Source organism: Phyllopteryx taeniolatus, chromosome 22 (assembly GCF_024500385.1).
Source record: "Phyllopteryx taeniolatus isolate TA_2022b chromosome 22, UOR_Ptae_1.2, whole genome shotgun sequence".
Classification (NCBI taxonomy): domain Eukaryota; kingdom Metazoa; phylum Chordata; class Actinopteri; order Syngnathiformes; family Syngnathidae; genus Phyllopteryx; species Phyllopteryx taeniolatus.
Window position 1 is genome coordinate 4,920,999 of NC_084523.1, and position 24,721 is coordinate 4,945,719.

At 40.0% G+C, this 24,721-nt stretch overlaps 1 protein-coding gene across 12 annotated transcripts in view; it reads right to left on the reverse strand.

Annotated features, from left to right (window-relative positions):
• osbpl8 (oxysterol binding protein-like 8) overlaps positions 1-24,721 on the reverse strand; it is a 46,218-nt gene that overhangs the window by 14,534 nt on the left and 6,963 nt on the right. Inside the window, exons 3-10 of one of the 12 annotated variants that reach the window (XM_061762795.1) lie at positions 21,680-21,789; positions 12,082-12,108; positions 11,269-11,439; positions 5,823-6,104; positions 1,595-1,668; positions 705-785; positions 392-493; positions 79-282 (exon numbers count right to left, since the gene is read on the reverse strand). In XM_061762795.1, the coding sequence (XP_061618779.1) occupies positions 79-282; positions 392-493; positions 705-785; positions 1,595-1,668; positions 5,823-6,104; positions 11,269-11,392 (867 nt within the window). In that variant the 5' untranslated portion in view covers positions 11,393-11,439; positions 12,082-12,108; positions 21,680-21,789. Of the gene's footprint in view, positions 1-78; positions 283-391; positions 494-704; positions 786-1,594; positions 1,669-5,822; positions 6,105-8,385; positions 8,540-11,268; positions 11,443-12,081; positions 12,119-17,428; positions 21,623-21,679; positions 21,790-24,721 lie in introns of those variants that run through there. The other 11 variants (XM_061762793.1, XM_061762790.1, XM_061762789.1 and 8 more) reach the window with 11 other exon arrangements.

Below are 24,721 nucleotides of genomic sequence, written 5' to 3' on the forward strand. Positions count from 1 at the left end.
CCGGGCACATATGACTGGATTGGGTCTGATTTGGGAATACTTTTGAGGCTCCCTCGAGTTGCGTTGGCATATTCTGACCTTGACGGCCCAGATGGACTGCTCGAGGGGGTGGAAGAGCTTGAAGCAGAAGCCGTCCTTCTTGGAGGGTCTCTCGATCAGCTCGCAGGCGTTGAGCAGCACCGTGCCCACCCACTGGCCGTTCTTGTGGGTCTTGTAAATGAGCAGGACGCCCGGTTTCAGCACGCACCACAGCTTGGTCCAGCTCTTCAGGGTTCCGCGGATCTGCAACCGTCAAATACTTATTAACTTTATTCCCGACACTAAAGTTCAACTTATTTTTTTGCATCTATCGGATAATAAATAATAATAACAAAAATTGGCTTGTTACTACCTTCAGCCAGTCGGCCATGACAATGACAGAAGGGTCAGTGATGGTACTGAGCAGCTCTTTTGTCGCCCTCTTCTTCTCTTCCCTGTAGTTCTTCTTTTGGACCTACAGACAGCATCAACAGACATAGGCAATACAATTATTAAATAAAGAGTCATTTGCCTTTCAAATGGACAAACACATTATGTCAACATGTTTTCCAATGACAGGACAGCCTATGAGATCACTGGTTATCAGGCTTCACATAACGCGTTGGCGTCTTTATGTGTGTCCGGATAATGTGCAAACAGATTTAGATTTAAAGGGCAGTTTTTACCTTGAGGGACTCCTTCTTGGTGAGCTTGCCTCCAGACGCGGACACGTCCTTGTCGGAGCCATTGTACAGCTTGGTTTCCGACTACAAACGCACCCAACAAATGAATAAGGAGACATTTAATTGAAATTAAATGGAAAAAAAGGTCAGGGATGTGGATTACTTTCATATAGAACTTGACTTAAGTGTCACTCAGTATTGCTCTTTTTGTTTGAGAGTTCCATTTTCAACAGTGGGTAAATTCGTACATTTAATCTAAGAATCAGAATTAGCATGTTATGCAGAGAATTGGGTGGAGGGGGACTCGACAAATAAAAAGTTCCATGAAAACAATACAGTTAAATAATAAAAAGATGATTACAAGTAAAATAATAACAGTGAATAAAAAATAAAAAAATAAATAATACAAATTTATTTAAATAACAATAAAAGTTATATAAATAAATAAAAGGTAAAATAATGAAAATTAACAGTTAAATGATAATAAAAACATTAATAAAACTTCAAATAAAAAACAAAATCCCAAATAAAAATTGAAGTAAAAATGAAAAGGGAAATGAGTATCATCTGCTTTTGCCTTGCTTTTCACGCTAGCCCAGACTTAGCACACAGCGAGCTGAATCAGACCTGTAAAAGGCCTCCTGTAAGTGTAGGTATGCGTCTGCCAGTTCACTACGCAAGCCAATTGGGAGTCATTACAGCCCAGAGACATACGCGGAGGAGAAGGGATCATTAAGTCGGGTTAAATAAGGCCCAAAATAAATGCCAGAACAGGAGCAAAAAAAACCCTCTTTCATAAGGTACGCCTGCATAGTCTCATGAGATTAACACGTTTCAAAAGGGGTCTCCTTAAAAATGTTTGTATTGCCGCGATGAGTCTGCATTATGTGCACCTTGCTCTTGGATATGGAAAGCGAATCCTCTTTCAAAGGCAGCGACAAAACATCCTCCTTCCCTCTCTCGAAACCTGCGACGAAAAGGCAAAGACGAAAAAGTCAATCCACACACCGTCAGCATTTTTCAACATGTGACACGAGTACATGCGCGCCTATGGTACATGTGCGTCTATGGCACTGCTATTTTTATGTGGACATCCACAAACAATGAAAAGGCAAACAAATATATACAAGTATAAAAACATGAGGAAATGCACATCAAGACTCCGTGTCAGGGAAGCAGGTGACAACAGATTGTTAATATTTCATGGCCTCCACAAATTATTGTATTTCCATCCACAGGGTATCCGTAATTAGTGTAATCAATGAGTAAATGAATGTTAATTTAATTACACTTTTCTTAATGTTAGTTTTCTTTTCAATCCAGTACAGTATATTTGTTACGTACAGTTCAGTTTTCTATAACCATAACCAAGCACAATATATTGGCATTTCATCTTTCAGAACTTTTTTTTTTTTTTCAAACATTTATCTCGGTACAATATTTATAACTTACTTGAAATACATTTTAATTGAATCCTTATTCAAGTACAGGCTATATTTAAGTGCAGTGTTCAGGCTTATAACCTGATTAATGGTACAGAGGCTTATAATATGTTAAATGTACTTTTGAGGAATTAAAACTCCAGGAATTAAAAACCAAAAAAGGATTATACAAATACAATGTCCTTAGTAAAGGTTGTTTTCACATGGGCTAAGTACACGTGTGGTCCCGCCAGATCATCTGCACCCAGTTGACGCACATCCCCATGCCAACCTATTGTGGTAAACAAGTCAAGGGCAATTCACGCACTTATAGCAGCGAGATGGCATGACTCAGCATCCCCTTCCTCCATAATTGAATGCACACAGTGGGGCATTAAGGGAGCCGGGGGTAATTACAAGTTTTCCACTTTTAAAACTGCCACATACAGCCATTAAGTATGCTGCGATGCATTGAATGTATCAATTTGCAATCAAAGCTCCATGTTCTCAGATGCCTGACTGGCTCTTCTTCGTTTACTCACATTTGTCCTTAAGGAGATAATGGCGACAACACCGCTGATAGATTTCACAGGGGGGGGGGGTTAAATAAGGTCAGAGCCTGCCTTAAAATGCTACTTGATACTTGGGCACGTCGCACATAACCATGACGCCTGGATGTTGCATATACGTCGCTTCATGAATTTAAGTCGAGCAGAAAGCCGTGAGAGGGAGATTTCAGACATTTAACACCATCCGCCATTGGTTCCCTTCATACAGTCACCTCAATGTACACAAAATGCGAGGTAAGCCAATTATCTTTAAAGCATGACAATGCAGTGAAGAAAACATGTTGTTAGAGAGCAGATTGACAGCAATTTGGCTTGTGTGGGATTTTCGCCAACTGCCTCGTTATTATTTTGGCAGATGTCTTGGAAAGAAACAAAAAAAAACAAAAAACATGGCATCTCCACTAAAGGGAAAATGGAAACCAACCCTCTCTGTGGGTGGCATCCGATGTTGAGTGTTCACAAGACAAGACACAGCTTGGACAGCTTTTGAATTATTTTCGTTTTTACTGCAGGGATGAATATAAATGTGCAATTAGTTCATTTAAATGATATATACATATTTTTTGGACTGTGGTTGTATTCTTTTATACAATGTGGTGTATGTATTCTTATTAACATACTAGAACTTAATAAAAGACACCAAAAAAAGTCGGACGTATACAGTATATCTGCCACTTGATTTCATTTAGTATTGTTTACGCAACTTTTTGCATTAACTGATGCTGGATGCATAGTTCCACTGAATGCTGTGATAAGAATATTGCCTTATAATGTAATTAATAATCACCCACTTCAGTTCTTCTAGACTGTTGCAAATGCCTTCCTGCAATGGTCGATACGATACTAAAGGATCAGTGTCATGCTGACTTCTGTATGGGTTGTATGTATCATTATCAACCACAAAGAGACACGCTGTCCAGTGTCCACTCATTTTACCTTTTCAAAAGACGCATTCACAGCGTCCATTTCTTTTGCCAGTTCACCTGTTGTACATACAAAAAGGGAGACATTGCCTGATTAATCTAGTAGTATTAAAAGTGTCCTGAAGACCAGTATACAGCCCGCAGTCATGCATTTGTAAACAAAATGACTAGAACGTTTGAATCCCAGAGCAACGTGTGCGCAAACTTGATGTAGAAAGATTAAAATCATTTTTGTTTAATAAAGTATGAAAGGAAAAACTGAAATAATGAGCCCTGGTCATCGGAAACAAGATATTTAAAGACGAGATGGCGTATTAAATCGTAAAATAAGACATAAAAACCTCAGCCAGCATGAAATGACCCAGGAAATGAATGCAGCTCATTTGATCTTATGATATTTATATGTTGTTCATCCATCCATCCATCCATTTTCTGAGCCGCTTCTCCTCACTAGGGTCGCGGGCGTGCTGGAGCCTATCCCAGCTGTCATCGGGCAGGCGGCGGGGTACACCCTGAACTGGTTGCCAGCCAATCGCAGGGCACATACGAACAAACAACCATTCGCACTCACAGTCATGCCTACGGGCAATTTAGAGTCTCCAATTAATGCATGTTTTTGGGATGTGGGAGGAAACCGGAGTACCCGGAGAAAACCCACGCAGGCACGGGGAGAACATGCAAACTCCACACAGGCGGGGCCAGGGATTGAACCCGGGTCCTCAGAACTGTGAGGCTGACGCTCTAACCAGTCGGCCACCGTGCCGCCTATGTTGTTCATAAAAGGTTAAATATCCTTCCTGGGTAACAACTGTCAGACACCATATATTCTGAGTTGAACCAGTGCCAGGACGACAAACATTGTCAGCGTACATTGATTTTTTTTTTTTTGTGTGTCTGCGTACGAACAAACATGCCTCACAAACCTCATCTTTGCTTCTATGCCCAAGAAACTGAAATCACTGCGAATGGCGGCGGACTACAATAAAAACAGCAATTCCAGGAACAAAACAATACGACAAAGCAATAAGCACTACTCCGCTGCACCAACTGTCATCTTGCAAAAAAAGTGCCTGTTAGCAATCCAAAATCAGAAGATGGAGCAAAACAATGACTCAGACGTCTACTGGCTCAAAGCAGATGCAGAAAGTCTTTTTTGGGGGTCATTTTTAAGTGCACAAGTAATAGAGAAAATGCATTTGTTTCTGATGAATATTGTTTGAAATATTGACATACAGGGGCAGCCCATTATTGCACTTAAGCACATTTCCTCATTAATCAGTGCAACACTGGGCCAAGTCCCGCGTCCAAAATGGCCACGACCATGAAACCACACTTCACCTTCCGAACAAAAACATCCCAAAAACGTCAGGTTGAGAGATTGATAAAAGACTATTGGAACCTCGCCCAAAATTGCGCTAAACATTTAGAAGAGCAGATACAAAATATTAAATCACTCCCCCACAAAATGACAAAAATGGAGTTCGCCCACTGTAGTTCTCAATGTCTCAATTTTGTGTTTTCTTCATTTGAATAACAATAATAAAACAATTATAGTTTGAAAAAAACAAATTTATAAATAATGATTAAAAAAATGCTAATTCATAAATAATCTTAATTATTTTGTTTATAGATTTTCTAAATACTTTATACTTCAACCAGATTGACGGTTAATTGTGTTATGCTAACATTGTTGGTTCAAGTAACGTAATGTGCAGAAAATTCAGCAAATCAAAGTCTTGTTTTTCTTTTTTCACCATTTCAGCATCTGGGGTATACAAATCTCGTGCTCCCGCAACAAAAACTTTGGTAAATACAAGCCACATCGGGATAGTTAGTAAACAATCCAAAAACAAGTCAACCTATTGAATAGGCATGATCTCCACACTAATAAATCGGCATCAAAGGTGTCCTGGCCGGTCCACCGGCGGGAAAGTAATCCTGGGTTACCATGGCAATAACAGAAGATACTGATTACCATCATCATGATTATAAAATAGCTACTTTACCTCATGTTTTCCATACGTCTGCTTTAAAAGATATTATTGGATACATCCAACCAAACCAAGCCACAAATTGACCAAATAGGAACTACTAGACATTAGTCACACTTTCTCTAATGACTCAGCATCACTCTAATAATACAAACACGTGTCAATCACAGGACACAACTAAAGGATGGACTACCCCTACTTCCTTTCCGACACCCACCTGACAGTGAAATGGGCGACAGCTCGTTATAGCCCCCGAAAGAGGCATTGCGGATGAGTTTGCGTCCGTCCGGGTGCGGTGGTCGCAGCGAGGCCGTGCCGCCGCACGTGGAGAAACGGCGACGCCCCAGCAGGCCCTCCTCCTTCATCATGGGGGCCGGCGGGCGATCCCTCGGCGAGGGTGTGGAGGGAGGGAGGGATGGACGGGTGGGGCGTGAAGGTAAGGGAGAGGTTGGTGACGAAACCCCGAGGGCAGAGGGCGAAAGGGGGACTCCCTGCGCTCCTACGGTGAGTCGAGCCAAGGAACCAAAACAAGAGAAGAGAGCAAGAGAGCTCAGAGTGGAGTGCGATATTTCCTCGATGCTTCCCTCAGCTGACAGCTCCCTCCCTCTCCCTCACTCGACTGTGAGCGACGAGGCACGCAGCGCTCTGGAAGTACCTCACGGCCCCTCCTACTCACTCCCCTCCGGATGGGGAGGAGAGCTGCATCCAAGTTGGAGAGGAAAAAAAGAAAAAAAAAAAAAAAGGAGCCTCATCTTATATCGTATGCTGACGAGCACTTCATTTGGAGCACTACCATTCATCTGGTTTGTTTTCTTAACAGCTTAACTGGATGGCAAACTTTAACAAATGTGGAGATGGTGCGAAAATGAATAAAATATTTATACAGCATCCTTCTCTGCTTATAATACGAAGCCAATTGGAGATTTGATGTTTAGTATTTCTCCAAATGCTGTTTTATTTAATGATTTATTTTGTTTTTTTTTACATTTTTGTCGTGTTTTAGATAAAAAATTAACACATGCTAAGTGTGGACCTTGGTCTAAAATGTAATGTATCATTGTTACATACACTGCATTCATATATATGTACAGTACTGTTATATGTAATTCATATCATCGTATTTAATTACAATGCAAACTACAACCGCAATGAAAAAGAATCATAAAATAAATGGGATATACATAATGCTGAGTTTTGATTGCCACTTTTACAGAGGCTTTAGTATCAAATTTAATTGTTCATTATATTTTATTGCATTTCAATCACAATTCTGCAGTGAAATTAAATTTTGTACCACTACAACCTCAAAAACAACAACAACAATCTATAAGAAATCCAATGCACAACTAAAATGTTTTTTTTGGAGCATTTTGATCGACACACTTTATTATATGTAATTTATCATAATAATTAAAAAATATATATATTGACAGTAACCATAATTGATTCATTATACATGAGACTGTGAGGTATTAATGTAACAGTTTTTGAAATATTTAATTTAACATACTTTTATAAGTACATTCATATAAATTATCATGTGATTTAGCATATCAGATTTTAATTTACAATTAATTGCAGTCCTGCAGGGAAATTCTATTCAGTGGTGGTTCTCCTCTTTCCAATGTAAGAAAATAATGCTTGAATTTGGATTGAAACTGGAACTGAAAGTTATCAATTCAATAAAGCTTTGACAAGAATAATAACTACAAACGCATAGAAACTTTATGGGAAAACAAATAAAGTTAATAGCATATTCCACCCTGAAGGGAAATTTGATCTGCCAAGTCCTGGCACATAAAAAAATGTTAATGGAAGAGTATTTTTAAAGTTGTAAATTCAAATTTGTAGCGTTTGAGTGTGGGATTGCATTAAACACAAATACAATTTACAACATTCATAAGATAAAACACAATCAAACAATATTAGAATCAACCTAGATATGCATACAGCCAACATATTTTTCAAATCAAGTACAGTACATCTTAATTTTTAAAGTAGTAAAATGGTTTATGTACCGTTCAGTTGTATTTAACTTTTTATTATGGTACAATACATTTGCATTTACTCTTGTTTTTAAACATGGGCGCATTTTTTTATTTAACCTGTTTTTGCAATCCATTTTAACGAATCATTTAAGGACAGCTTCTTCTGCTTTGTTTAAGTGGATCTTTAATGAATGAATGAATTTTTAATGACCATTTAACTTGGTCAACTAGTTACTGTATTTTAATGTTGTTCAATATGGTAGTACTTGGAGAGATCAGTATATTTTGAAGTGGAACCTCTGTGATCTATAGGAAAATGAAGCTGCTTTAAGGCTATTAAAAAAAAAAAAAAAAAAAAAAATTGACCTCGCCGTGACCGCCTCCCGCCTCGCCTTGCGAGCAAAGGATTAAAAGTCAATGCCACCATGCGGCTTTCGTAATACAAAGACATAGCAAAACAAGTGGTCGCACGCAGGTAAACACAACCACTTGGACTAAAAAGGCTTCAAGTAGACCCTGTAAATCCAGGGATTAGCTTCGGAACAAAGAAGCTTTTTGAACGCGATCATCCCATCGTGCCTTTTTCCACCTAGCTAGTGTCCACATCCACTCAAGGAACAGGAAGCGTGACAACACTGGATGAGTAATTATACTGAGTGCGCCTCCTCCCACACAACATTTCCAACCATGAGATGACACTGAGGATTAAATTGAACAAGTGAAGCCTCTTTATATCACACTTTTGCTTTGATTCCAGGTCGAAACGTTCCCGTAATTTCCGAATTGGCTTACTTTAGATGCACACGGCGTCAGCCCAGACAAGCCTCCGGCCATCCAAGCATAGCCGCGTGCCTGCAGCAAGCATACTCTCCATCATGGCGTCGAATTGACTTCCACTAGCTTCTCTTGTCACCGCCTCGTCTTTCTTAGGACTCTCGCCATTCACCGGATGAGGTCATAGGTAAAAGAAGCAACGCCGTGAGGAGATTGGCCGCAGGCGAGGATAAGTTCACGGGCCATAATCCCAGAAGCTGAATTTAAATCCGAGCTGACCCCAGCTGCTCTTCTGCCACCTTTGTCATCGTCGACACTGTTTACCTCGGGCCTGTCTGCAGATTCTCTCTGACCACCGATTCACATCTAGAAGCCACGTCAAACAGCCTTTTCAGGGTTTATTTTTGCTTCGGTGAGTCGTCATAATAAGAGTCAAGATTAGCAATGACGTAAACTATTCTGGGGGGTGGGAAAAAAAAAAAAAACATGCTCAATACAAAGGAGAACGTCAGAACGTCCGTAGACAAACAATGTAACAATACTCACAAGCATATAGATTCTTTGTCTGTGCAAATCGACTCATATTACTGCAGTTTTCCTGAGCAGTTGTGACCGTCATTCTTCGTGTATATATATTATGTATTCGTGTATTGCACTATACTGCCCCTGGTGGGCAAGATGCACACACCTGAAGGAGCTTTACAATGACCGCATGAAATCATGATGCACAAACTGTTACATTTTTCTTTTCTGTTCTATTTAAATTCTGTTATTGCTGTATGTTTATATAAAAGGTATGTAGTGTCATTTGTCTTTTTTCATATTAAAGAACCCCGTTTTGGGGGTTGTTTTATGGAGGATTGGAATGGATTAATGGCTGAAGGGGAAAATGGTTTGAGATACAAGTGCTTTTAGTTACGAGAGTGGTCTCGCTGCGACCACCGTAAGTCAAGGCACCACTGTACACATGTATATACAGTATGCATATAGAAAAACTGGAAAAGAACATTTTCATGAAAAAATATCTAATATTCTTTAGCATTATTTTAAAAATGCACAATATATGTATATAAAAAAAATTGTGCCTTCATTGTATTTTGTGGAAATGTGATGCTATTTGTATTATTATTTTCTACCACGCATTTTAAGACCATACAGGGCCCCCTTTCTTAATAAATGGCTTGCTCTCCAATCAATGCATATCACTCCAACTATCAGAACACATTTGAATGCTAACCCAACACAGCATTACATAGAAGAGTCACAAAGCTTGATTCGCAAGGCTGGAAGAATTATTTCGGGGCATCTGGATTCTCTGGTACCAGCGTCACTGCAAGTTACGTGCGCACATTCCGTACGCCCACTCGCCACAGTCTGTCTCAAGACACTTGGAAGAAATAATTGGCGTGGCTCACGTACCTTTCCGCCGCATGCCCCGTCACAACAATTCCACTCTGCAATAATTGTATTGTGCGGTAATTTATGTGAAGTCTCTGTATCCCTTGTGCAAGAAGATATTTCACTATATATATATTTTTTTTTATATCATCTTCACCCAGTGGGAATATTTTCGATGCAACATAAAATTACAAATATGGATCGCATCCGATACTTTACATAGTTCTGTGACAGAGGCTGTGGTAAACAATATTACAACTTAAATCTACAACATATCAACATAGCTTCATTACAATTATATATTTGATTGTATTACTGCTTGCTTCAACATATTTTATTTTCATTGTTTGATTAATATAAAAATGTACGTTCGTTTAAGATATGAATAAATGTATGTATAATACGTACGTATGTTACCTATATGTAGTATATATATATCTCTAAACACCTCCAACCTATAAATGCCTTACGATGAATAGGTAATTGTAGTAATAAACTATTATAAATAATTCAGGCTTTTACATTATTACTAGTTGTCATTGTTTTATGATTTATTAATTTAATACTTGAATTACTTCACATTTTATTTTTACAATGTTTAATAGATTTTGTATTTGTTTGAAGTATTTACATTTTATGCATCTATTTGTTGTTTAGAATTTGTTTGAAAATTTTTATATTAGCTTAAAAATGCACATTCCTGCAGGACAGTAAAAGAATCCATCTATCCATCAATACAAAAAGCAACAAAAATAAATGCCTAAGTTACCCCTAAAAAATATTTAAGTTTTTCACCAATTGTATTAAATAATGGAGTTGAATAATTATTTTACATTAAAATTTTTCTCATTTTATTCTGAATATATACATTATTTAAAGGTTCACTTTTACAATCTTTTATTTTTTAGGATTTGGTTTAATAATTAAATATTAGTTTAAATTTGCAATTTCTGCAGGAAAATAAAAGAATCCAGCTCTGCAGTGATACAAAAGCAAACATCTCCTACCTAATAACTGCCTTATCCTTAGTAATGACATTTTTCTATTACTTATATGAAATATTTTATTTTTAATAATGCATTATCTTATTCAATTTAATAGTTCAATTCTACATTATTTTAAAAATATATTAAACGGAACAAATATATTGTATTATGTTTATTTTGTATTTATTATATATTATAAAATACAGGTAAAATATATATAAATGGAAAGGTAAACTATATATCACCATTTAAAATTACAAAGGGTAATTTATAAAGCAGTTAAATTCAAATGACAAATCTTATCCTGAACTTCAATGCAAACAGCCACCAACACCAGCATTCCACAAGAGGGCGCACTAACACTACAATATGGATAGCTAGACAGACAATAGACAAAAAATGCCTTTTTATAATTACTTTTTTTTTTATATACAAAAAGAGTCATAAATGACTCGCATTCTCTCTTTTTTTTTTTTTTTTTTTAACTCACACCTTATTAGTGAAGTCCCACACATACCGTGGCTGTAGCTGACGCCCGAGCTGAGCGAGGAGGGAGAGGCGATCTGTTCCCGGCTGGGTGTTTGGAGGCCTGCCTCCTTGTCCTTCTCCTTGTCCCGTTCCTTCACCTGGCGCTGGCTCATCCTGCCTGGCGTCAGAAAGGCGGCGTCATCACCGGACGCTATGGCTGCTGCTGGAGATACAAACGTATGTGGCTGTGACCATCACTTATGGTGACAATGGGGGTAAGACATTAGAGGGATGACATATTACTTTTCTAATCTTTACCAAAATTATTATTCATCCATCCATTTTCTACAGCGCTTAACCTGGTAAGTGTTATTGATGAACAAACAAAAATATTATCCACAGTATGTTTTTTAAGTGTTCGAAATTCTATGAGCCATTTACCAAGTGCTTTGGTATGATAGTTTGTGCTATACTCATGGTTTAAACCATTAATAATAAGCTATTATAATCACTTATAGGAGATGGTCAATTATTCGCAAAGTCTCGCTATTTGTGGCCGAGACCTGTATATTAAAATGTTGTTTATATATTAAAAAGTATAGCAGTATTTGGAACAATACTCCGAACTGCGTAGAGCGGAAATGTCAGTTCTACACGTCACGTGTACGTGCAATGGTCATAGTTTAAGTAAGTAGCATCAGCAGTTAATTTTTTTTCCCCCAATATGGTTTAGAGCTTTAGCGTTTATTTCTTTAAAATGATTAATATAGGCATTGTGCCACTATTTGAGGAATACAGCATATAAACTGGTCCTTTCCATGATTGCTCTTAGCCTTTCCTATAAAAAATGTCAGTGGCTTACCAGAGATGGGATGGATCTCTCTCAAGTCTGCAGGGTGCTAGCGGGTGTGGGGAAAAAAAAAAAAAAAGCAAAAGCAGGACGGGAGGGGGGCGTAGAAACAGAAGGGGAAAATGGAGCGCATGAAAGAGAAGGAGAAATGGATGAAGTGTGGGAGAAAGTAAGATAAAACAGCGGGAGGGAATCCACCATGCGTTGTCAGCCGGATGGCGCCGGTGGCATTTTGCGTGCAGTGGCCATCAACAGCAGGAGGAGAAGCCGCAGCAACGATTACAACCAAAAAGAAACACACACAACACAACAAAACAAAACAAATGGGAAAACTGATATTAGTTCAACTAAAACAAATTTGACATGGTGATGGACCGTGAAATGAGGACATGGGTTCTATATGATGACAAAGCTTTTAATTCCCATTTTGCTTTTAATATTAAGACTAGGTCTGAAATGTATTTGAGGTTAATGAGAGGCACTGTAAATGGTGGCAGGTGTGTGCTGACTCCCATTGTACATGTCTTCTGACCCCGGCCACATCCCGGTTTTTAAGAGGGTGTGCATACTTGTGCAACCGCTTTATTCAATTGAGTTGTGCAGGTTATACGTCACATTAATGGTAGAAAACGTTTCAAATGATCTAAGTCTAATTTTTTTCCATCCCAGGAACACCTGGCATTTTAACAGGGTGTGTAGACTTTTATTACATTTCATGAGCTGATCTTTAATTGTTTTTTGTGGAATGTGAGAGTCCGTCTGAAAAGTTCTGAACTCCTGATTTCATGCCAGTGTCATATAAAGCAGCAGATTGGATGCACCTCTATCTCCTCTTGAAAACTGGCCTTAAATTGTGCATTTTTAGTTCAATATTTTGGTTTATAGAGGAAATAATCATATTTAATCTTCGTATTTTGTCAAAACAATTCATACTATATAGAAACGTGTACCCATACTCAACCTTTTATCAAAAGGCTGTAAGACTTAATTAAGGCTGTAGTGTTTGGCGGAAAATTGAGGCCACGGTCAGGATTCCAACAACTCAGTCAGACAAAACAAGCGCAGGCAGCTCGACGCGTTGAAAGACAAAGCCAACGATTCCACTGATTGGATATTGCTCTGTTAATCAGGAAGCAGCACCCGAGTCGCGACGTTGCGATTGGACGAAGCCTTGAGAGCCACAGTCTGAGAGGATCAAGCGCTCCTCAGAGGCGCTTAGAGAACAATAAGGCGAAAGGATTACGGGAACGGTCAGTGACAGTCGGAAGATTTGTAGGGTAGCACCGACGTAGTCGCTTTTCAAAATGAATCGCAGTAACGCCGTGCTTACGCTATGGCCACGCCCTCCATGTTTTGAAACAACACTTAAGTGACTTAGTGTCTGGCTTCATATCTTTTTTTTTTTTTAACATTTAATAACTCAAAATGAATAGGGTTCTTGCCTGATGGCTTTCCAGAAACTTAATAATTGCCATTTGAGATGACCACATAGGACAATGCATAATTACTCCGAGAAGGATTGGCGTTATCTTTTAAATACATAGTGCATTTTCAAGCTATCTATGCTGAAACCTCATAGCCACGTTTTTCATAGCTTTTTCCGCCAGCATTTGGGGGAAAAAAAAAATAAAATTATGTTGGGAGTTCATTCTGTTGAAATATCGAAGAAATGTCAAAACAATCACGCACCAGCAACACTAACGGCCACATTTTGTTAAAGCGGAAGGAAACGCAAAATTTTGGGGGACAAGAATATGTTGTATGTGCCCCCACTCATCTAAAAATGGTATTCTAAATCATGTTGCATTTGCGGAATAATAAGTATCAATTTTCAGCAATCTCAGTCTTTTCAAACTATTTGCCACATTTGCACGTCAGGGTGCTTCACTAACTTTTAACAGTGTTAGGACCTTCACTTAGCATTCTTCTTTAGCACATTATTTTTGCTGTTGCGCTTTCAGTGTTAGTTTGGTTACTAGCATGCCTAGTGTATTTACATTTAAATGAAAAAAAAAAAAAAAAAAGACAAGTGACTGAGGCATGGCATCTATTTCAAAGGCTGCCTTGACTACAGCACTCGAAGATGACGAGTGCTTGCTTACTATGTATAAAATATCCCATCTTACGTAATGGGTAAACATCAGCCACAGCTTACAGTCAGTCTCTCTGACCTATTTATTTTCAGTAGCAGGGGAATGAGAGAGATAATAACAACCGTTTTGTTTTTGTTTTTTCTCCAGCTCCAACTTGACATTAACCCAAAACATTGCACACAAACTCTCCGTCCATTCCAGTTAAGTGTGAACTGTGGGTCATATAATAAAAGTATTTTGCACCAACATGCCGACGACGATGACTCAGAAAGAACAGGAGACATGTTTCCGGCAACTGAAATCGATGAGTCATTACTGTCGCATTACTTGTTCAGAAGACACTGGAAGAATAAATGAATAGGGATACGGCGCTCATTGAGTTAATTTCCATCACTTCTATTCAGAAACTGCTTGAACCACAATTTCAAGTATTATTATGACTGTTAGATGCCAATCTATTAATACTGGCATCTTTGCAGCATTACCGCAGTGTTCTCCCACTTGTTAACCGGAACGCAGACATCTTGTGACTTTATACTAATGACCCCCACAGTAGATGGACCACGGCATTACATTCCCATCGAGAAAGACTTATGAAAGGGACTCAAGTCCAATTGAATAAGGTTAATGAGAAAAGTTTGCAGGCTCCACCCACACACACTTAAGTTTTCCATCACGCTCTGCCAATGAGTTCTTCTGTTCTAATATGAATGCTTCATATGGAATTCTTGGAATGCTAAAGTAGCATAATTGTTTTTACTCGTATTAGTAATGGTAGTGTAGTGGTCCCTATATAGCTTATCTTATCCTATATATTTAAATAAAACCTTCCAAAGTCTACGGCCTATTCGTTCCCATCACCGCTGCTTCCCACTCGCGACGTGTGAAAACTACAGCAGGCAGTGGTGTCACACTGGCTTGATCCAGCAAGAACTAGCACATCTGTCAGCTCAAGTGGGGGGTTCAGCCTCAGTCTTACGCACGGGTTATACGGTTGGCAATGAATCACATGCTGGAATTATTGTACCTTTTTAGGGAATTCTACCAAGCAGATCGACAGATCTAACAGTTAACGTTGGAAGAGAACATAAAGGAACTTCATATTATGGCCTGACTGACAGGAAATCCATAAGGAGATAACAAACATCCTCTCTCAGCATTTTTAATTGAAGTTACTGGAGGTGGTGCGAAGGACAATTTTAACCTGACACTTCTACCCACGCAGACTGCGTTTCATTAGAGGATAGCGCTTCAGCATGTCTGTCTTCAGAACAGCACAAGTGCGGGGGGTTAAATGAAGTGGGCGGCCTCACACGGCGAGCGCGACTGACTTGGTTTCATCTCGGCAAGGGCACTCGGGCTCAGGGACGCTACATGGAGGTGACCTGGGGGGGGGGGTGATATTAGTTGTGACATTGGAGATTTAAAATGGTTACAGCGCAGGAATCCTATTGGAGAGGCAATTAAACTCAAGGATTGTTGTGTAGGTAGGGATAATGCAAACAAGACTAAATAGAACCACTTGCTGATCTCATCCAAATGAACACTTTAAAAGGCACATATGCATAGATAATTGATTTTTTAATTGCTAATATACAAACACAGTGGTAGGTTGACTTAACGATTCTCCCCACTTTGAAGTTTTTCGAGCAGCTTGGTCACTTTTTTGCTTTGTGGTGCAACTAAAATTTGACTTGAAGTGAAAAAAAATACAAATACAAAATGAAAACACTCACAAGGAGCACAACACAGGCGTTAATTTAGTCATTGACTGTAGTCAAATGAAAAAAATGAGAGTGACACACTTTTGGCTATTTATTGAAGGGGACAAGCAGCCGAACAGAAATACAAAATGAAAACACTCGCAATGAGCATGGAGGTGGTGTGGAAAATGGCCAACCCAAGCTGGAATGTGAGCCAAGTGAGTGACATCATCACTAGGCCACACCCCATTAAAAGCAGACCGACACAAAAATACACGACAACGTATGTGCAAAAGTGTCTTCGTGAGGGCTCGCTTCAGGACTCGGTGATTCCCAACCAGTGTGCCGTGAGAGCTCTTCTGGTGTCGCGCGGGAAATGATCAAATTTCACTCAATTGGTCAGAATATTATTTATTTACAAAAAATAATGTCTCTTTGTTCTCCTCTACGCCAGCGGCAAATAAAGACAGACAGAACAAATAAATACTCTTTTATTAGATGGCACAAAGTGTATAATTGACTTGTGTATCCACTTTTAATCTCATTTTTGTTTGTTGGTGTGACGTGAGATTTTCCACATGTAAAATATCTACATTGGCTCAATGAAGGTTGGGAATCACTGCCCTAGATTCACCCCCGGACGTCATGGTAACAATCCCATTGGCCAAATAGAATAGCGGGCTCATGATGTCAATCAGTGTGAAAAGTGGATGTTAGGGATGCTTTATCCAAAGAATATAAAAAAAAAAAAAAAAAACTTTTCTAAAGACACCTGGGAACTGTTTTAAATTGTGAAAGAAAATGCAAAATATATCTCCTTTTGAGTTCAGCGGTAAGCAAGCAGTTGAGGACAACCCAAAATGCACCAAATCAAAGCGCATGACATCATAACAGCCCTAAAAGCATACAATGTTACTAAGCCTATTCGTAAACACAGCTTTTTCTAACTTAACACACAACAAGAGTGTTTTTGTTTCATTGAACCCGAAAGCCTCATGGGACTTGGGGAGAGTGCAATAAAGGGGCACGTTTTCTGTCCTCTCCCTGCCTGTAGAGGCGGGCTATTTAATGTAATACAATTCTACTAGGTCCTCCTGGAAAAGGCTTCGAAACTGCCGTCTGTAACATCAAACACAATATTCAAGTATTGTGCTTCTTAAAATAGTTTTGGGTCCTGATAGGAAGAAGGTGTCTGGGTCTGCCTCTTTAAAACCTGTACTGTTGATGAATGGTTCCTCAGCTGTCAAGCGACCTAACAAACGTCCCTTCTGCCAATTGCCTTTATGGGGTAGATTTATTGCAGCAGCGGAATCCCTGCACATGCACGTGGTTGTCGACCGAAGCAAGTATTAAAAGCTGCCGTTCACAAAATGAGCGACTAAAACCATGCAACAATATTTCAAGTGCGGAGCCTAATAACACAAGACATAATGTCTCACAGCAGACTACAACTCTACAAAAATACACAGCATCAGTCATGCATCTCTCAAGAGCGCCTACTGTTTCCTTTTTGTCACTTTGTTTACGGCCCCCTCGCAGGAGGCAGATAAAGGAAATGCATACCGTGTGGAGGGAGGTGAGCTTGCTGTTGCTGCTGCGGCGTGCCACGACCGAGCTCACAGCCGTCTTCAACTGAAGGAAGGAGACAAGGCAGGGAGCCTCACTCATTTATTCCCCCTTTCCTTCACTAAACATCGTCCCGAGTATATTTGTTGCCTCACCCCTCCTTCTTCTTACGCTTTTAGTGCAACCGCTCTCTGTTGCCGTACTTCTCTTTAATTGGATTCTATATTACATCACAAACCAACCTTTGACCGCACGTCTCCTTTTTTACAAGGGGAGACAAAAACATCATACAAATCATCAGAGCGCCGCACGACCGCGCAAACAAGGAAGTGGGCGTTTTATAAAAGGCTGAAGTGGAAGCCACAATCGGGACCTTGTCTCGTGTATCTGGGCAGTTATTGGAGCGCTTATGCGTCCTTAGGGACAGCCCCTAGTGCTGATGTTGACTGACGCCCTTCTGCACCAATAAACCAAAGCGACCAACATCAGCCTACAGAAAGACACGCGGGCGACCACCCAGCGGCGGTTATCATGGAACCAATAATGCACTCTCCTCTGCCAGTGTTCACGTTCACCAACCTAACTCACTGTTTAACACATATGACACAGAATATGCAGCTAAAGATAGGTTGTTGACTAAATAAAATGAACACTCAATGAATCACCCAAAAATACAGTTAATGGCATGCGAGAATCTGTCTCTCAGCAGTTTATCAGTGAGCAGCGCAGGGTTGTAGCTCATCTTCAAATAGCTGACGTCTGAAAAAAGGAATCAAGACTTTAATCGGGTTTCTCTTTTACTGCGTGACGAGTTTGTGATGGTGTAAATATGTATGGGCTCGTGATTGGCTTTAAAGGAGATGGCGCTGCCTGCAGCAAAATGTTTCTGAAATCAAATCTTTTAGTTTTACACAGCGGCAGTTGTTTTGGTTTTGCTGGGGAAGGAAATCCAACATCGAACAATGCTGTGCTGGACAGTCTTCTTCGCTAGTAGACTAGTGGCGAGTAGCTATTTTTGTCCAAATGATGCTTGTCGGCTTGCGCGTTTGAACTCCTATTTTCTCTCTGCGCTCTGGACTTAGTAGAGGGACCTTCTCTCCCTCTTCTCTTCATCGCACTGCATCTAATTCCAGCAGAGCTCAGGTCTACCCAGCATTTTGCTCCACAACGTGGCACTACACCACTGAAACACAACTCTAAATTCAAACTTACCTGTATACTTATACAGCAAAGACGAAAGAAAAAACGGCCGTGTGAAAAATTTAGTATAGCTATGTGACTAAAATTTTCAAATCCCGCCCAGACGCTATTTAAGGCTCCAAAAAGATGGCGTGTCCCTGGTAAATGACAACCTTCAGGATGGCTGAAGCCAACTTAAGTGATCAATAATACACAATGCAATCTAACCTCACACCATATGCGCTGTCGTGCCGCTACACAGCAGTAAAGACAGGGCTTAATGTATTTTTAATTGTCCTGACAGGCTTCACATGGGTCTTTTGATAAAAGCGAGGCTATAATGGCTCCCTTTTTAAGGGGAACACACACATGCATGTTTTTAGTACCAATGACTCAATGTTCGTGCCTGTCCTTCTCATGGCAGCGTCAATAAATCCATGTTGTAGTGATTACTGGTCTCGAGCTCAACCAGCATCTCAGCATAAAAGCCTAACTCTCTCAGGGAATGACTGCTTAGGCACTTCAAAAAATCTCCCTAACCCCCCAGCCCTCCACTTTACTTCAACTCGTTTACTTAGTGGAAGCAATATGACCCAACAAACATTGCTGTCACGTTGGCTCTGCGAGCAAAAGAGGCAAAAGCAACTTTGTTTTTTCTCACTCCCGCCTGAAGCTGATATTCACCTTTCTTTTTTTCCGAGGCTAGCTTATTCCTGACAGGCGAGCTGACATTTTTGCTCCCGAGAAGAAAGAGTGTCTATGCCTCGCTCTGGCATTTAGATCTCATTTGTAGTGGTTGAGCTAGAATTAGAGGAAGGGTTTCATTTCAAAGGTGTCTTTTTTATTAAAAGGAAGATTGGTAGGTTTTATTTGGGGGTTGGTTGGGGGGTTAGGGTAAGGCTAACCTATGGTATTGTTATTTTGTACGCCTATTCGGTTTGTTTATTAGCAGCATTACTAAATTGTGCCGTGCTGGGGGTTGTATTATTTATTTAGCATCTAATATTGCGAAAACATCTATCTGCTACAGAGGAGGAACATTCCCGCCACTTGCAGGAAAACCGCACACTGTGTGCTCTTGGTTATGTTTTGTTTTTTTGGTCTTATGGACATCCAGTATGAATAACTGTTGTATTAATGAATAAGAACATTATCCCAAATGCTATTCATGCGATAATTACAATTGTACCTTAGCAACAACAACAACAACAACAACAAAAAACACAATAAATTGTACCATATTTCTTCATATAGTGGCCGGGGAGCTGTTTAATTACTCGACTGTAGTGACTGACACATATTAGGGGTACGGCATTTATTTCTTAAGTAGGATTTGTACAAGACGTCTACTACGACAGAGGATTGTGTCGGTCTTAATAAAGGTAAATCCAACCCATCTGGTTAGCTTCATTTCTTGGATTGAAAAACAATGCATCTGTCTGAGGTGTGGTGCTTAATTTTTCATGGGCCCGCGATTAATTGGGGCACGGTGAAGGCACCATATGAGGAAATATACTTCCGTTCTCTGACTCAAGTTGAATTTGAATAATTGCAGCATAAGTATAGTTTTACCCCCAATAAACGCCTGCCAACCAAAAGCAGCCGTTGTCGGTGGAGGTTGGACACATCCCTTGACTGTGGATGTCCGCGTGTGAAGACAACCTGGCATAATTCCCAGAGGCTTTCATCTCTCTTTTTTTTCTTCCAAGAGCCCATCAAGCAAACAGCGAGGGACTGACACAATACGTCCCACAGTCTTCATCTCGCACCAGTTGGCATTGCCGCGACTCATAATGAGTGATTAGGTGATAACACATCATCGTGCACGGCATCCCTGGGCAGTCTGATAAAATTCTTGAAAAGGTTAGCAATCAATAGAAATAGTTCATTGCCGATATGACTTCCAGAAGCCATTCGTCATTAGTGTCTTAATCGTGCAGACACTAAAAGAGGCTCTGCATTCATAATTATTCACGCCACGCTGAGAAACTCAACGCAAGGGCAAAGGGCTTTTGGGTCTGCAACCCAATAATCCCACTGTGTATCATTTTGTTTGATGGCCTGTGGGAGAGATGCAGCGATGTTATCGGGCTATCTGCAATTATAATTGCACTCCCACTCACTGGGGAAAAAAAAAAGCTACAGGGGGATTAGGGTGAAGATGAAATGAAAGGGCAGAATGCCTCACCTGGGAGTTGAAAGAAAGGAAGTGGCACTTTATTGCGTTGGTGCTGACTGAAGCTCCCATCAGTCACATAAGAGACTTTATGGAAGTGCTTAATATAGATTGTGAGTTATGTGCTTTTATAAATATTTGTCTGGAAAAAAAAAAAAACATGATCGAGTCTCTGGCCAACCCTGTAAGTGACTCAGGAAGAGCACAATGTTCTCCCCCAAAATGGGATATTTGAACATATAGATGGGAATATTGAAATATAGTGAAAGCATACATTTGCTTAGTGGTTTTTTTTTGTTTTTTTTTTGCGAAAACAAATATATGGATGTGACCGTGAGAGAGGTTTTAACAACGACATGAGCAACCAAAATAAAATGTGAACAGCTCCAACCTCGCATTCAATTTATCATCATTTGTGCTTCCATTAAATAAACCTGCATCTCTGTATAACTGCATTATGTCGTGCATACAGGCGGTTTTACTGTTTGGGAGACTGGCATGTAAAAGCACTTTAATCATTAAGGCTAATCAAATGTACTTCTGGAAACAATGTCTCATCAGTGAAGAACTACAGCGGCGACACAACATTTGATAAATGAATGGTTAGTGGAAACCATCACAGTCAACACTCATTTTAACAGAGTATATGCACTTGATGGATAATAAGATTGTATAGCATGTATCTGTATTGGGATGGGCATTAGACAATTTCAGTTATCATCACAGGTATACTGTATATCGACACCACACTTTTCTAAAGCCTCAATCAAATCTTTAGTGTTCTAATTTCTTATCTTGGAAAAGTTTGCAAAGCTTCCAACTTGGTGTCAGTTTGGGACTGTGGCTACCGTGTACCACGTACCGTGCATTATACTGTCTGTGTATCGACTCACCAAAGTGGTCTCGGTCTCCTGTTGGGACTCAGACGAAGACTTCATGGTCATATTCAATCTGAGCCGGGGGGGGGGGGGGGCCTGTCACTGTTGCTCAGATAAGTGCATATCTGTCAGGAGAGTGAGGCAATACAAAAGGGTTAATGCTGCAGGAAATGATTACAGCAGCAACTGTCAACGTGTAGATTTCCTTCACTCAGCTCTTCAATAGTTCTTAGATCTGCCAACCTTGTAAACTGTTTCTCCCCGGAAATTCAGAATACTTTTCCCATTTGCCTTGAGCTTCGTGCCCTATAGAAGCCTTGAGGCATGTTGTTTTTAACCCTTGTCTATTATCCAGGGACGGTTACATGTGGTTGCCATTTAGCCCATTTAGTGGGCCTGACAGAGTTTAGTTACACCAGGCAATCGGTGTCGACTGGGCTCACTTGACACCTAAAGTGCAACACATTTGGCTCGTGTGTGGGCTTTGATGCGTACTCGAGTGAGGTCCACAAGACGTGTGCCACAGAAATGTGATCCTTGCAAGTTATTCATCATCATAACAATACTCAGTCAAAAAAGAAAAAACAAATCTGAGCAGTGTCCAGCATTGTTAGGAAGGAGAATTGGCTGAAATGTGACCAATTACTTTCAAAGTGAATGGAAGATTAACAGCAGGTGTAACTTTATTAGTCACTAGTATCTTTGTCACGTAACACCTTTTGGGCCCTGGGAACGTGAAAGGGAAATCAGTGTAGTAGATTGAACCAAACATACCACTATTTTTAAACACTGTGGTTGTGGTTCTAAATCAAACTCGGATATAATAGAAGTACTATTCTGTTGCCTTTGACAACATTCCTGGGCAATCTCAATTTATTTGGTCAAGCACATCTTTGTAGCCTGTGGTGAAACTAAGATAGTGATTCCAATCATTCTAAGAAATAGGAGCGAGCTAAGAATACATTACTAAGAAAGAAAAACCACGTGAAGTCATGGTAAAAGCATTCCCAACAATGAGAAGGAGCGGTACAGCAAGTGGATGGAGGGAATAGTATCAACTCGTTAGGATGATTATCAACTAATTTACCGTGGCTTACTGAAAAGCTGTGACTATCTCCATGTATATCCGTTTGACTATTAGGTAGCCATGGCACGAACACAGAGTGCTATTTTGTCTAATTATAAACTGCATTACAAAAAATGTTTTTGATTTGGGGAGACTAGAACGGATTAATGGGATTTCCATTCATTTCAATGGGGAACAATGACTTGACTTATGAGCGTGGTCACGGAACTAATTAAACGTGTATCTCAAGGCACCACAGTATATTATACTGTGCTAGAAATCTTGTCTTACTCAACTGGACTGAGGAAGTCCCTGTTCATTCTGTGTCTGACCTGCACTTGCGTTCTGGAGTTCTCTGGATATTCTGAACATGTTCATTAATGTGCACTGTCCAGTCAGAATAAAGCAATAAATGAAATGATCAAAGGTAAACTGGAACGAGACACTGTCTACACCCTGTCCTGGTCACCAGCCAATCGCAGGTAACATTGTAGACAAACAACCATTCACACTCACAATCACACAAATGTACAATGTTCAATCTTCAACTCACATGCTTGTTGTTGGAATGTGGGCAGAAGAAAGATTCAAACTTCCTGACTCAGCAGATGTGCTAACCGCTCCACCACCATGCAGCTACCATGGTTATAAAGATGCAAATTGTCAGACGGTAGTCAGGAGGACATCTCGGCAATAAAACGGTCACTAAGTCAGTCGACTAATGAAGAAGTCACCTGTTCTGACAGTCATCCAGCAACACCAACACACATACACATTGCTGATGTGGCCTTCTCTCTCTCAAGGACCTGTCACACTAAGACAGATGCTTCAGTAATCAATCTATGAATCAGAACACAGTGGCAGGCGCACAGGTGGGAGTAGGGAAAAATAACACAGGCTCTCTGAGCCTACATCGAAGGCTTGATAAACCTTATTTTACTCCAAAATGTCTATTATGTCAAAGGAGGGTTAAAAAAAACGAGAGAAGCGGGCAAGAGGCAATTTACATTGCATGATCCAATTAAATCATGTGACTGTCCCAGTTTGGTGTGTGCTTGAGGGGACGTAAATGCAAGAATCCATGTAGGTCAGGGAAGTAAGAATATTAATCAACCATGTGAGGCGGGCCAAGACCAATGAGAGGCCAACAGTGTCAACCAAAGCATCTTTTAGGGACAACGAATCAATCAATACAACTTGAATATGGATGAAATGTCGCCGAAAAAGGGAGGGACATTAGGGATGGGAATGTTAATTGATTCAATGGTTAATGGGAATTTGGCACTGAGTGATGTGGCTGAACTAGATGAAACTGGACAATCGCGAACGGATGCCAAGAAAGAGGGGACCGGCAGAAAGACTCTCCACACTTTGCTTTTCAGCCACAGCTACATGATAAAATTATGGCTGTTGTTGTTTTTTTTTTTAAACACAATAAAATAGATACAGTATCTCACAAAAGTTAGTACATTCCTCACATTTTTGTATATTTTCATGGGACAACACAGAAGAAATGACAGTTGGTAATGGAGAGGGCAAAAGTGATTTACTGGCCAACATGTCTGCAGAACTAAACCCCTTTTGAGCAATCACTTTTGTGTGATATTTGGCAGAGACGTGACGATATTTGCCTATGACAACACAGAAACTATTTGCGAAGAGCGGCAGAAGATGAAACAATCGTAAATCAAATTATTGGGCACTTTCCGGAATATGACAAGGGGTCCCACTGTAATTATCAATTACACATCAAAGAAATATATATAGATTTTTTACTGGCTTTCATGACGCACTGCGATTCTACCTTAAATTATATCCGTGTGACAGTTCTTCCAGATGACTGTGACGACAACTAATTCTGCATCAATCGTTTATGTTTCACCAGCAGATTGTCACCTTGTGATATCACGAGTCACACAATGCTTACGAGAGCAACGCTCTCCAGCTATCCGATCTGCCGGAGCGACATGCGGATGGGAATGCTGATGAGC